The following is a 13194-nucleotide window of genomic DNA, read 5'->3' as shown; positions in this document are numbered from 1 at the left end:
AACCACCAGGGAAGCCCTACCTACAAAACAGTTACCTACAAAACATCCAAGAATCTTAAAAGCCTTGCATTCAGAAAGTTTCATTGTCTTCTCTCTCTCCTACCTCCACCTTCCATATAGTCCCTCTAGATGTTCTCAACAATGTTACTTTGCTTCTATCAATTCTCCCATCTGAAATTCCACTCTTTTCTCTCCCTTCCATGCCTGCCTTGTTAAATCTTAGCTATAAGGATTCAATTCTAATTTTATCTCCTTAATGAAGTCTTTCCTGACACTTCAAATTGAAATGTGCTCTCTCACCTATGTATTCCTTCAGTGTTATGTCATACTTTATATCTCACACTTTCTATAATTGTTTTAAGTTATTTGTGAATAAGGTTTCATTTCACTAATACATTTGAATCATCTTTGAGAGGAGGAACTGTGTCTTAATAATCTTTGTCTCTATATCATCACATTGTATATAAGATACTCTCAGTTTAGTTCTGTTGAAATAATTTTTTTAAATGCCATTACAACCTCATGCTCATTTATTTTTAACTTTAATAGACCTTATGCATTCTAAATATCTTAATATAAGAAATTATGTCTGGACATTAGCATATATCCAATAGGATTACAACATATCGCATTCCCATTTAGATTTATATTTCAGAAGACTATCAAGGATTAGCAAATGTACAAAATCTACAATAATTTAACTTAAAAAGATGAAGTTTAAACTCATTTTAACAAATGAAATGAAATTTAATATTTAAGTTATATTTGTTGACTTCATTTATCTTCTCTTCTCAGGCAAGATTAAAAGATTTTAAACTTGTTTACTTCAGGTTATAATGGAGAAATTTTCAAATGCTGACAATATTCTGTGAAATGAATTTAGTTGCCTATAAAACATGGAATTTTGTTACTTCCAGTAGCAAAGAACAGATGAAAGTGAAAGTGTCAGTTGTTCAGTCATGTCCGAATCTCTGTGACTCCATGGATTGTACCTGCCAGGATACTCTGTCCATGGAATTCTCCAGGTAAGACTATTGGAGTGGGTTGCCATTCCCTTCTCCAGGGGGCCTTCCTGACGCAGGGATTGAACTCAAGTCTCCTGCACTGCAGGCAAATTCTTTTTACACCACCAGAGAAATAAAGAACAGATAAGGATATAATCTTTGTCTCTCAGGGAAAATAATAAAAGCTTTTATACCTCATGTTTTTAATTCTGTAGTATTGGTCTTAAAAACGGAATCTTCATTGCAGGATATAGTCTTCTCTATGTCCTACAGTTTCAAATTTCAATTTCAATCTTATTGGAAGATTATACACACATACCTAACTTGAAACAAGGCGACAAATACATAACCAATATAAAAACTAATGAATTTTTTCGTGTATTTCAGCATTTCCCTTGAGAAAGTTCCAGTATGGAAATGCAATATATCTAGTAGTAATCTATTCTGTGACCAATCCCTAAAAGATATTTGGATCAATAGTGACTAAGTGCCACCTAAACAATTTTACATTTTTGGTAGCAGAAAATGATTGGTTTTAGCAATCATGTACTTTAATACTGTTTAACAAGCAAAAAACTAGAAGCAAATTAATAATTTTTCAAAAAGCTTAGACTTCAGAACCAAGTTATAATTTTCAATTCTGACAAAGATTCCTCTCATTTTCAACAAGAGAATTTTTGTTTGTTTTGTTACTGTCTTAATTTGATTTCTTTGTCTGGATATAAACAAAGTCATAATAATTATTCTTTGGTTTTTTTCTTCCCCACCTATTTCTAGTCTCAAACTATTACTGTTACTGAAAACCCTTCCTATATTCTCAGTATATAAAAAATAATGTAATGTTTAACTACTTACACATCAACCAGAATAAGCATGTCTTTAGGAGATGCAGCTCCTTGGATGTACCTGAAACAAATAAACTCATATGAGTATCTTTTTTTCTCTTGTAAAATCTCAAACACTGATATTTGTTGAATTGCTATTTACTGATCTCTGAGACATTTTCCAAGCATGGCCCTATGTCCTTCCTATCTAGGTAGATGATACTATTTAATTCATGATTCTGCAACATCAACTTAAAAACACAATGTTTAACATAATAGAGATATCAGAGGTATAATATTTAAAGTATGTTTTACAGGTATTTATAACAAAGGAATAAGAGGTGTGCTTTAATACTAGGAGTACAAGAAATTAACTTCTGGAAGAGTATTTCCCTAAGGGGGAAAAAAGTTATCCTAAATTCCATTTTGCTGATCACAGTTTCAAAACTGACTCTAAGAAATAATAATAAAAATAAATACTAAGATTATGTCATTAATTTAAATACACACACACACACAATTCCCACAAAAATAAATAGGTAGTCTAGGAAAGTGAAAAAGCAGTATCAATATAAGGGAAATACAAAGGGACAATAAAGTAATTAGAAACACAGCAATATATAATGTTATTTCCAAGAGTTTCAAGTAGTGGTTTTCAAACTTTACAGTATCTAAAAATCACCTGGAGAGTCAGTTCAAAATGTTGACTGCCATACTAAACCCAACTCCTATAGATTCAGCATCTCTGTGTATGAAAACAAACTCTAGGAGAATAGCTTAGTCACTGCAGACATAAAGTTAACTAAAGGTGAATAATCCCAAAAGCTCATGGCGCCTGGCTGTAGACTGATGGGAACTAGGGGCCTGCCTTTGTTGGGGCCTGCCTAACAAAAAGACCTGAATCTGAACTCCATGTTCTACTTACTGTCCACCACTGTAAATCTAACTTCTCAGAAGCTTGCCAGATAACTTGCCAATTAGCTTTCAGACAACATTCAGCACAGTTAGTAACTGTTCAGGATTATATGGTCTTGGAAAAGAATTTTTAGCTTGCATTCAAGTTTGCTTCTCTGTCAGAGGGTAAAATGGCAGGGTTGCTGGGTTAGTTCAATGAAAGGCAAATCTAGTTCATGTCTAGCATTTTGACAAATGGTCCTGGCATGTGTCTCCATGGGAAAATGAGAGGACAGAATTTCATCTGTCTCCTCTGGTTGGGACCTAATTTCTAATTTTCTGCCAAAACAACTGGTTCCTGAACCTAAATCACATGGTGGCAGAGGGTTTGCCTCCATTCAGCAACCTATGGCTCCACAGCCACGAACTTGGAGAAATATTAACAAGAATAATATGTGGATTAATAGCATCTGGTAATATTATACATGGTTGGTATTAATGTAAATTGCTACTAGGACATTTAACAGAGCATTTTAAAAGCTTTAAATATATTTCTTTGAATTGACCATTATGTGTCTTAGAATTTGTCTGAATCCTAACAAAAAGTGAGAAATCACCTATATGTCCATTAATAGAGGATTTTTAAAATAATTCACCATTTAGTCATTCTTTTAAAACGATGTTAAGTGTGTTTCTTATGAAAAGGTACTCAAAGGTATTGATATGAAATAGTAGCTTACAAAGCAGTATACTGTATAATAACATGCATACTCATTAAAAAATGTATAGCCATGTATTACATACATTAAAAAATCAATTAAATACATAAGTTTAACAATTATTTCCCAACAAGGGTAATTATGACTTTTTTGGTATTCTTCTACTTATATATTAGAATAATGAGTTTCTTTAGAAGGAACAATTAAACTTTCTTTTTGGAAAAATGAAACCTAAGCAATATGTCTATAACTAGGGGTAGCTCTTTCCTTGGGGCTAGTTCTCATTAATTCACTGCCAGAGGCAAACTACCTTCTACTCTATCTGGACACTTTGTTAGAGCCCTACTACAAGGAAGTGGGAGTATTTCAACAGAAATCCCTAAAAGCTAAAAGAGATTTAGAGATGACACTAACTAAAAACTTAAAGGAAGTCCACTTCAAATGCATTTGATGAATCAGTTCAACAATATTCATTATCAGTGCCCACTGAACTCATCATTTTCATTTAACTTTATTTTTAAAAGTAGAAGTGTATAGAAAATGCAAATGTATAGAAGGAAAAAAAAACACACAAGAGCTCTATAATAATCAGACAATATTAACACTAATAGTAGAACAAGTCCCTCCAACTTTTACACCAGAAAAAAAGAAAGAAAAAGAAATAAAACTTATTTTGTCTTTTTCATCTTTTCATTATTACCCAAACATTCTTACCATGGTCTCCTGCGTACATCATAAAGGTCAATTTTGTTTGGAGTTCTACTGTTATCAACCCATGGAGAAGCTTTAAAAAAAGAGACACAAAAAGAATTAGAAAGAACAAGAGAAGTTAAATTTAAAATAGAGAAGTAAAACCAAAATATTAGGTGTTATCTAGGAAAGCAATATTTTTAAAAGTTACAAAGCACTAAGGGACACATTCCACTTACCCACAGCAATGTTAAACTGGGAGATACCAGAGTTTTATGCCTTTAATCTTTTTCATTTTTAAATGGAAAACAACATAGCAATACAGAAGAAAGTGGCTTAAGTCAATTTTTTTCATATTATTTCAAAAATAACCTGTAGGCATAGGGATGTTCAGAGTGCCCATGAGTATGTTTCACCAAGTGTCAAGAAAATATACATTTTCTTTCCTCTCTACTAACAGAAAAATTTAACAGAAAATTTATTTGCCACTAATGAAAACTGTACTTTAAATTATTTGATCCTTTTATTTTCATTCAATGTTATATTATCTTGGTCTATAAAAAGACTGTTTTTCTTGGATTGTTATAACAGCATAATTTTTTAACCTTGTTGTTTTGTTCAGTCATTAAGTCATGTCCAACTCTTTGCAACCCTAGGAACTGCAGCATGCCAGGCTTCCCAGTCCTTCACTGTCTCCTAGAGTTTCTCAAACTCATGTCCATTGAGTCAGTGATGCTATCCAACCATCTCATCTGTTACCCACTTCTCCTCCTGCCCTCAACCTTTCCCAGCATCAGGGTCTTGTATAATGAGTTGGCTCTTCCAATCAGGTAGCCAAAGTACTGGAACTTCAGATTGAGTACTTTTTCTTGTTCAGTCACTCAGTTGTGTCCAACTCTTTGTGACCCCATGGACTGCAGCATACCAGACTTTTCTGTCCTTTACTATCTCCTTAAGTTTGCTTAAACTCATGTCCACTGAGTCGATGATGCCATCTCATGCCCTGTTGCCCCCTTCTCCTGCCCTCAGTCTTTCCCAGCATCAGTGTCTTTTCCAATGAGTCAGTTCTTCACATGTGATGGCCAAAGTATTGGAGCTTTAGCACCAGTCCTTTCAATGAATATTCAGGGATTATTTCCTTTAGGATTGACTGGTTTGATCTCCTTGCTGTCCAAGGGATTCTCAAGAATCTTTCCCAGCACCACAGTTCCAAAGTATCAGTTCTTCAGAGCTCATCTTTCATGGTCCAACTCTCTCATCCATACATAACTACTAGAAAAACCATAACTATGACTATGGACTATATGGACTTTTGTTGGTAAAGTCATGTCTTTGCTTTTTAATACGCTGTATAAGTCTGTCATAGCTTTCCTTCCAAGGAGCAAGTGGTTTTTAATTTCAAAAGGTCACTTTGCACAGTGATTTTTCAGCCTAAGAAAGTAAAATCTGTCACTGCTTTCACTTTTTCCCCATATATTTGCCATGAAGTGATGGGACTGGATGTCATGATCTTTGTTTTTTGAATGTTGAGTTTTAAGCCATCTTTTCCACTCTTCTTTTTCACCGTCATCAAGAGGCTATTTAGTCCCTCTTCACTTTCTGCCATTATAGTGGCATATTTGATAATTTAAAATTATAACTTAAAAACTAAATTATAATTAACATAACTGCACCGAAAAAAACTTTTCCTGATATCTATTTGAATGATGTGAAATAATTCAAGTACAGATTCAAGAATCTTCTATTAACTAACAGAAGATGTTTCAGAGTCTTTATCATTTTGCAGTAAATTGAAAAAAGTATGTTTAACTGTTTTTAAAATGTAATTATTTTATACTATTCCAATTAACTCTAAACTTACTTTAATTAAAATACTTTAGAAAGCTTTACACATACACACACACCCCTTTGACCCAATGGAGAACAATAAGTGCTTATGAATTGGATGATAATTTTATGTTGAAATCCTCTTCTCCTTGAACACACTTAGACATGTAACTCTTGGGAAAATTCCCAATAATACTTCATATGATGTACGTCTCTCAATGTATTTTGCCCTTTATTGAGAAATGATGAAAATTATGTAGAACTTTTCTGAGAATCATGTTTATTAGCTGACTAAGATAACTTGGCCAATTAAGATTTGTCAAAAATATATATTACTGAGCCTCTCCTTGACTGTGAAATGGCTTTCTTATTAGCACCTATATCAGAAAATGATTTATTCATTTAAAATAACTAATCACATTTATAAGAAACAGCTAAGTTTAAATATAGCACTGCCCCAACAATATGTACTGATATAGTATGCAACTGAAATGGCAAGTTTAATTATTCCCATTAACATCTGCAGAAACTTAGAGTTAGTGAGATAAATTATGACTTTTTTTCTGTTTGTGGTAGTGCTAGAATTAATTCAGCAACAAGCACACAGGCAGACATTTCAGTTCACATTCAACTATTACATAATTCCTCAAGTCTGGGTCTTTGTAATAACTTCAAATTTATCTCATTCTTCTTTCAGTAAAATCCTGGGCTGGTTGTACATTTATTCCCTCTTAACTCCAAATTCACTCTTTTATCTTGTATTATGAAAATGTCTCCTGGTCCCTTAAATATTTTTCTTTTACCTAACAAGGACAATTTAAGCTTTCTCAGATGATGAAAACAGACATTGTGAGAAAGGGTTTCTACATCCTGGTCTGGTTTGTTTGCTCTGGCAGTAAGTGCAGCTTTCCTGGTGTGGCTCTGGCAGTACATATCCTCCAGAGCTCATGCACAGCTTCTCTAGAACAAGGCTTATGGATTGCTGTCTGGCTCTCCAGCAGTACCCTCAGGTATTTTTTGTGGAGCGCCTCTGATGAGACACCTGCAACTCCGAGGGTGAAATTCCAGCAAACTCTGTGACACTGCAGTACCTTCTCTGCCATTTGGTGGGCCAGAACCATGTTCTCTGTAAAAGGATCTGCATCTCAATCCAGGGGCACTTGGGGACCAAAGTCTCTTCCTTTGGTTACCTATTTCTGCTCTACGGGTGGTAGTTACACAATATTGTATCTGGAATTCCTGTATTATTTAGACTTATCCCTACTTCTAGCTAATTCCTCTTTAATCCCTGCCAAAGTTAATAATTCTTTATTAAAAAATTAACTAGCCCTGTTTAAAATGTTGTATTATCTCTTTTCTGATTCAGACTGATACAAATATTTTCGTGAGAGGAGAACTGGGATTGGTTACCACTGACAATAAAAGTGATCACCATGAGTTGAAAGTGATCAACCAGTGTATTTGAAAACGGTTAAAAAAACAGGAATTTGAAAGTCACATTTAAATTAGATTTCTGCCATAGGTGTACATATGTCCCCTATGGCTGATTCATGTTGATGTTTAACAGAAAACAACAAAATTCTGTAAAGCAATTATCCTTAAATTATAAACTAAATTAATTAAAAAAATTAAATTTCTGAACTCTTTACAGAGTAAATTCACCTAGGATTTCTGGTTTTGGTATAACTGCTAATTGAAATGAACTGACATTTATTAATATGTTCCATAAAATTATTTCTTTAAAGACAGAAAAAAGGGTCATAATTTACAATAGGAGTCAGACATTAAATTGTAACATGTTTTATAACTTTAGATGGCTTCTATTTAAAAGTATTAATATTGTTCCCATAGAAGTCTGCAGAGATATTTACCAGAGGGAAATAACCATTAGTTATTTTAAGATGTTTACATTATGTTAAAATTAAATAATGTACTTTCTTCTGTGATACTAATTAGTTGATTATAAAATCCCATTGTGGTACTTATATGGTACATTATTTATATAGGCTCAGAAAGAAGGAAGGTCAAATAATAAAAAAAAAAAAAAGATAATAACCATACATTGCAATTCCCTAGAATAATCAGTTTCATAATGAGGTTCAATGAACACTGCGTAAAAGAAAATCAGAGTTTCTACAAACCTTGCAAAAAGTGAAATGTTGCTCATTTTAAAAGTCCTTTCTGCTTTCCAATAAGATTTTGGAATGGCAGGAGAAAGAAGTAGAAATGAAAGCCTACAATGTGGGCATCTCATTTCTGAAGGCCATCATTAATGGTGATAATGATCACTTGTTTTTTTATCCTGATAAAAAATGAACTGTGGGTGTATCTTTGACTAAATCTACCTGATGGCATTTCTGCCTTTTTTTTTTTTTTTTGGCATTTCTGCTTTACAAGACATTTGGGGTGTGCTATGTCAGTGATCAAACCATTGATTTGAAGTGTTTACCTATATGTTAACTCAGAATACTGAAATATTCTTGAGAAAGTATGCACACTGTTGAGCCATTTTCTAGTAAATATGCTTAAAAATAAGAGTATGAGTTTTTCATTTCTGCTAGGAAGTAATAAAGTACAAAATGATGAACTGAGGGCTGATTCTCTGGTAAAAACACCGTTTTGAATGACATTTAATTGCATGTTCAATTAACAAGTTAAAATGCATTTTTAAAATTCAAAAAGACTTCATATTTTTAGTCTCATGGAAAGACAAAAAAAGTAAGTTTTCTCATACTAAAAAATGCCTGTAAAAGCCAACTGTCATTCTATTGCTTGGATCTCTTTCTCTTTCTCTCTGTCACACATACACACAGAGTTTACCTGCAATTACTTACATCGCCATGCTTTTTTTTTAAAGGGCATATGCAAATAAATTCTGAAGAAGGATAAAATTTGATAGCTGTTGTAATCTAGATTAAAAAAACAAGTTCTCTGAGAGAGCAAAACAAAGACAGACTGCTCTGGGGAAAGCCAAATGTATTCTATTTGGAATTATGGATAAGTTGTATATGACTAGAAATGGGGCTCTGGGATCAAAGCATATAGGGATATGAACAATGGGGCAGGTTGGAGAAAATAAAACCAAATAAATACTAAAGGGGGGGAAAACAATTTGGAGTACATGGAGGTTTAACTGTACTGCTGCTGCTACTGCTAAGTTGCTTCAGTCGTGTCTGACTGTGCGACCCCATAAATGGCAGCCCACCAGGCTCCCCCGTTCCTGGGATTCTCCAGGCAAGAACACTGGAGTGGGTTGCCATTTCCTTCTCCAATGCATGAGAGTGAAAAGTGAAAGTGAAGTCGCTCAGTCATGTCCAACTCTTTGTGACCCCATGGACTGCAGCCTACCAGGCTCCTCCATCCATGGGATTTTCCAGGCAAGAGTACTAGAATGGGGTGCCACTGTAAAACTCAAAATGTAGATTAGGTTAGATTCTTGGGATGGCCTGAAGCCACATTAAGTGAGCCAGATGTCATTAAGTAAACAATCCCAGACAGTTGCATTTTACTAGAGAAGTAATAATCTAAGTTAACTCCAGATAACTTTTTAATAAATGTACTAGATGTCTCTTTGCATTGCATGTTAATGTGTTTAAGACATTTCCTGTCTCATCTACCTATGAGCTTCTTCAGAGCAAAATTCTCTCCTATTGGTACCTGAATCCTTAGGAACCTCAGTTCCTTCAGAAACAGCAGTTTTGCTAGTTTATGTTTTCCTCCTTCCAACTTACACTTGAGTATATTGACATATTTAATCAAATTCTTTTTAGATTTTAATATTGTTTCTAAGAAGTTAGACTTGATGTTCAATGATAGCATTGTATTGGTCTGAGAGTGCCTTTGACGTCTGTATGGTCATATGTCCAGAACACTTCTCTAATTTAGGTAAATAAACATTGGAAATTCATACAGCTATAAGGTATTACAGCCAAGGATAAATCATAAGTTTTAAAAATTAAAGCACATGTTACAAAGCAAATTGCTGGTAATTCTGCATATATCAGACAGCCCATGTAAAACATTTCCATTTAACAAGGATTATTTGTCAGCAGAAGTAGCAGATAACAAGGACAAGCTGTGAGATTAAATGAAATATTCAATAAAGTAAATGGTACACAAAGACTTAACCATTTAGATGGTCCATATGTTATTATTAGCTCTAGTGCAAAAATAAACTTGCACACGACAAGTTCTATTAAGTAAAACATGAAGAGAATTTTACTGGAAAATAATTTCACATGTATGCTAGACAGAGAAAAACTGAACTCTGACAGAGAAAAAAGTTTCTACTTTTGTAAGCAAATAAATCCAGTTAGGTGATAATAGTGATACAAAAGTAAATTGTGAGTCTATAGGGACAAGATTATCATTTTTATAACTCAATAATCTTTTTAGAAAATGGGGCTAAAGGATGTATTTCTTACAAAGTTTATATTCGGTGTATCTGAGAGAAGTGCTTAAAAAGTTGTCTAAATTTTGACAAAAGAGTTTTAAATTTTTCTTAATAAATATACTGAACACAACAAGAGCTGCACATCAAAGATGGTTCTATGTATCTAAAAATGGATAGCAAATTTAGCAATGTATCAAAGAAAAAGGAATAAAATGAGCTACTTTAGAACTTAAAAAGAGCTAAAGATTTTTAATACTTATGCACATATTTTGGAGAAGGTGATGGCACCCCACTCCAGTACTCTTGCCTAGAAAATCCCATGGATGAAGGAGCCTGGTGGGCTACAGTCCATGGGGTCGCGAAGAGTCAGGCACAACTGAGCGACTTTACTTTCACTTTTCACTTTCATGCATTGGAGAAGGAAATGGCAAGCCACTCCAGTGTTCTTGCCTGGAGAATCCCACGGATGGGGCAGCCTGGTGGGCTGCCGTCTGTAGAGTCGCACAGAGTCGGACACGACTGAAGCGACTTAGCAGCAGCAGCAGCGTGCACATATTTAGGGCTTCCAGCTGGTAATAGTGGTAAAGAACCTGCCTGCCCATGCAGGAGACCTAAGAGAGGAAGTTTAATTTTTCCTGGGTCTGGAAGATCCCCTGGAGGAGGAAATGGCAACCCACTCCAGTATTCTTGCCTGGAGAATCCCCTGGACTGAGGAGCCTGGTGGGCTACAGTCCATGGGGTCGCAAAGAGCCGGACACGACTAAAGAGACTTAGCACAGACACAGACAGATGCAGACATTTTACATACAATTTTATCTTCCATCAAATTATGAGCACATCCCATTTTCATATCAGGATCTTACTTAACTGCTCTCATTTGTGAAATGACTGGACCCATAGTTGACTGTAAAGTTAACGACTCTTCCACCCTTATATGTGAAAAATAAGACAGATTCAGGTAAGAGATGGGGTCATATAAAAGGAAACAAAAATAAGGTTACAGAATTACCTCTATAAGTTGGGATCATGTGAGAATTTAAAAATATATTATTTTCTGTATATGTGTGTGCATTTATATATATATATATATGATGATTTTGCAAGTAATACAACTGATCAATGGTATACAGAAAAGCAAATTGTATAATTAACAATATAAACTGAAGGTAAACTATGACCATGAGACCACTAAACTCTGGCCAATGTTGCTTAAGAGGAAAGGTTTTGTGTGATTTCCAGAAAGTGCCTTAAAACGGGAATACTATTCTTTGTTCCTTAAGAAAAAAACACAAGTTAACAATGGTGGACACTGCAGAATATATACTCAGAGAATGTCAGAGAAATAGACAGGAGTGTAAACCCTTGTATGTGAGGCTTCCTTATCAGCCCTGGTCTCTGTAACTGATATTCTTTGACTGAGTAAGAAATAAACCTCTATAGTGTTGAAATCACCATTGTTTTGGATTTCCTGTAACTGGTAGCTAGTTTTATTCCTAACTGATGCTTGGACTCTAATCATTATTATTATAAAAAAGCAATAAGGTAATCATTTCAACTTAAAGTGTATTCATACAGCATTCAACAAATATAATTAAACATATTTACAGTTAAATTTCATATCCATTCACAAATATCAAAGTAAAAAAAAAATCAGGCTTTTTTTTTTTTTGAAGAAAACTGATCACTGAAAGCAGTTATTCTTTTATAAATACCTCAAAATGCTGAGGCTCCATTGCTATCATGTTTTCTTCAAATTAACCAGAAATCTAGCAAATGCTCCCTTTATAAATAACTAAAAAAGTATTCTTTGGACTGCTCTGTTGTCATCTGTTATTTGCTGTTTAAAACATTTTAAAGGTATTTTTCAAAAAGAGTCAAGCAGCTTAAGAATAACTGGCTATACACATGGCAAAAATATGTCCCTCGATATACTCTGCACACGGGTTCCTTTACATTGTATTTTAGCAAAATCCTAGCAGATCCAAGAACAAGGAAGTGTCTCCATAAGGAATATTTAATACTAATTCAACATATACTAGGTTCCTGTTTTGTAAACCCATGTTTTTGAAACAAATAAATGAAAGAGGATGAAGAAAGAACAAATGTTCAATAAGACATTTAATTAAATGATTAATCAAAAATGTAACATGAAGTTTGAGATTTAAGTTTTTTCCTTTCTTTATAAGTGCAACTAATTACCTAAAAAGAATAAGTGCTGTCTATATTGGCATTCTGACAAGCCAGTAACTCCTAATTACAGTCCTAATTATTGCAGTAATTGGTACAATTTCAAGAGACACTAATGGATGAAATGTGTTGTGTATACCTATAGTTTTTATGATGCATAAAAATTCAAACAGTTGATAGCTCTTGAGAGGAGTTTTAATAACAGTCAGGTTAATTTATATAAATCAATTAAGGGCTTCTAAAGGAAGTGAAGTGAAAGTCGCTAAGTCATGTCTGCTTCTTTGCAACCCCATGGACTATAGACCATGGAATTCTTCAGGCCATAATACTGGAGTGGTAGTCTTTCCCTTCTCCAGGGGATCTTCCAAACCCAGGAATTGAGAAAGCACTCATAAATTAAACTGATTGTCCAGTCAGCACATAGTCAACAAGATGTCATCAGATATGGGTTCCAGCTTCAACTCTGCCATGACATGCTGTATGACTAGGGCAAGTACCTCTAGTTTACCCAACAAAACAAGGACTGTGGTGTAGCAAATGAGGTCTAAATGCATAAGTAAATAAAGGTAGTGCCTGCCTTGGAAATCACCTTCTTCAATCATCCCAAGCTACTGGTTAAGAAACAGGTTCAGAGATATGACTTAGCCATGAAAGTT

At 34.2% G+C, this 13194-nt stretch overlaps 1 protein-coding gene across 13 annotated transcripts in view; it reads right to left on the bottom strand.

Annotated features, from left to right (window-relative positions):
• The window catches only part of CACNA2D1 (calcium voltage-gated channel auxiliary subunit alpha2delta 1), a 519970-nt gene that overhangs the window by 127267 nt on the left and 379509 nt on the right, over positions 1–13194 (bottom strand). For all 13 annotated transcript variants that reach the window (XM_024990478.2, XM_024990480.2, XM_024990485.2 and 10 more), the window contains exons 8-9: positions 4156–4225; positions 1860–1910 (exon numbers count right to left, since the gene is read on the bottom strand). In XM_024990478.2, coding sequence (XP_024846246.1) covers positions 1860–1910; positions 4156–4225 — 121 coding nt within the window. The remainder of the gene's footprint in view (positions 1–1859; positions 1911–4155; positions 4226–13194) is intronic.

This window comes from Bos taurus, chromosome 4 (genome assembly GCF_002263795.3).
Source record: "Bos taurus isolate L1 Dominette 01449 registration number 42190680 breed Hereford chromosome 4, ARS-UCD2.0, whole genome shotgun sequence".
NCBI lineage: Eukaryota > Metazoa > Chordata > Mammalia > Artiodactyla > Bovidae > Bos > Bos taurus.
Note: the sequence above shows the minus strand (reverse complement) of the source record. Positions and strands in the feature narration are given on the sequence as shown.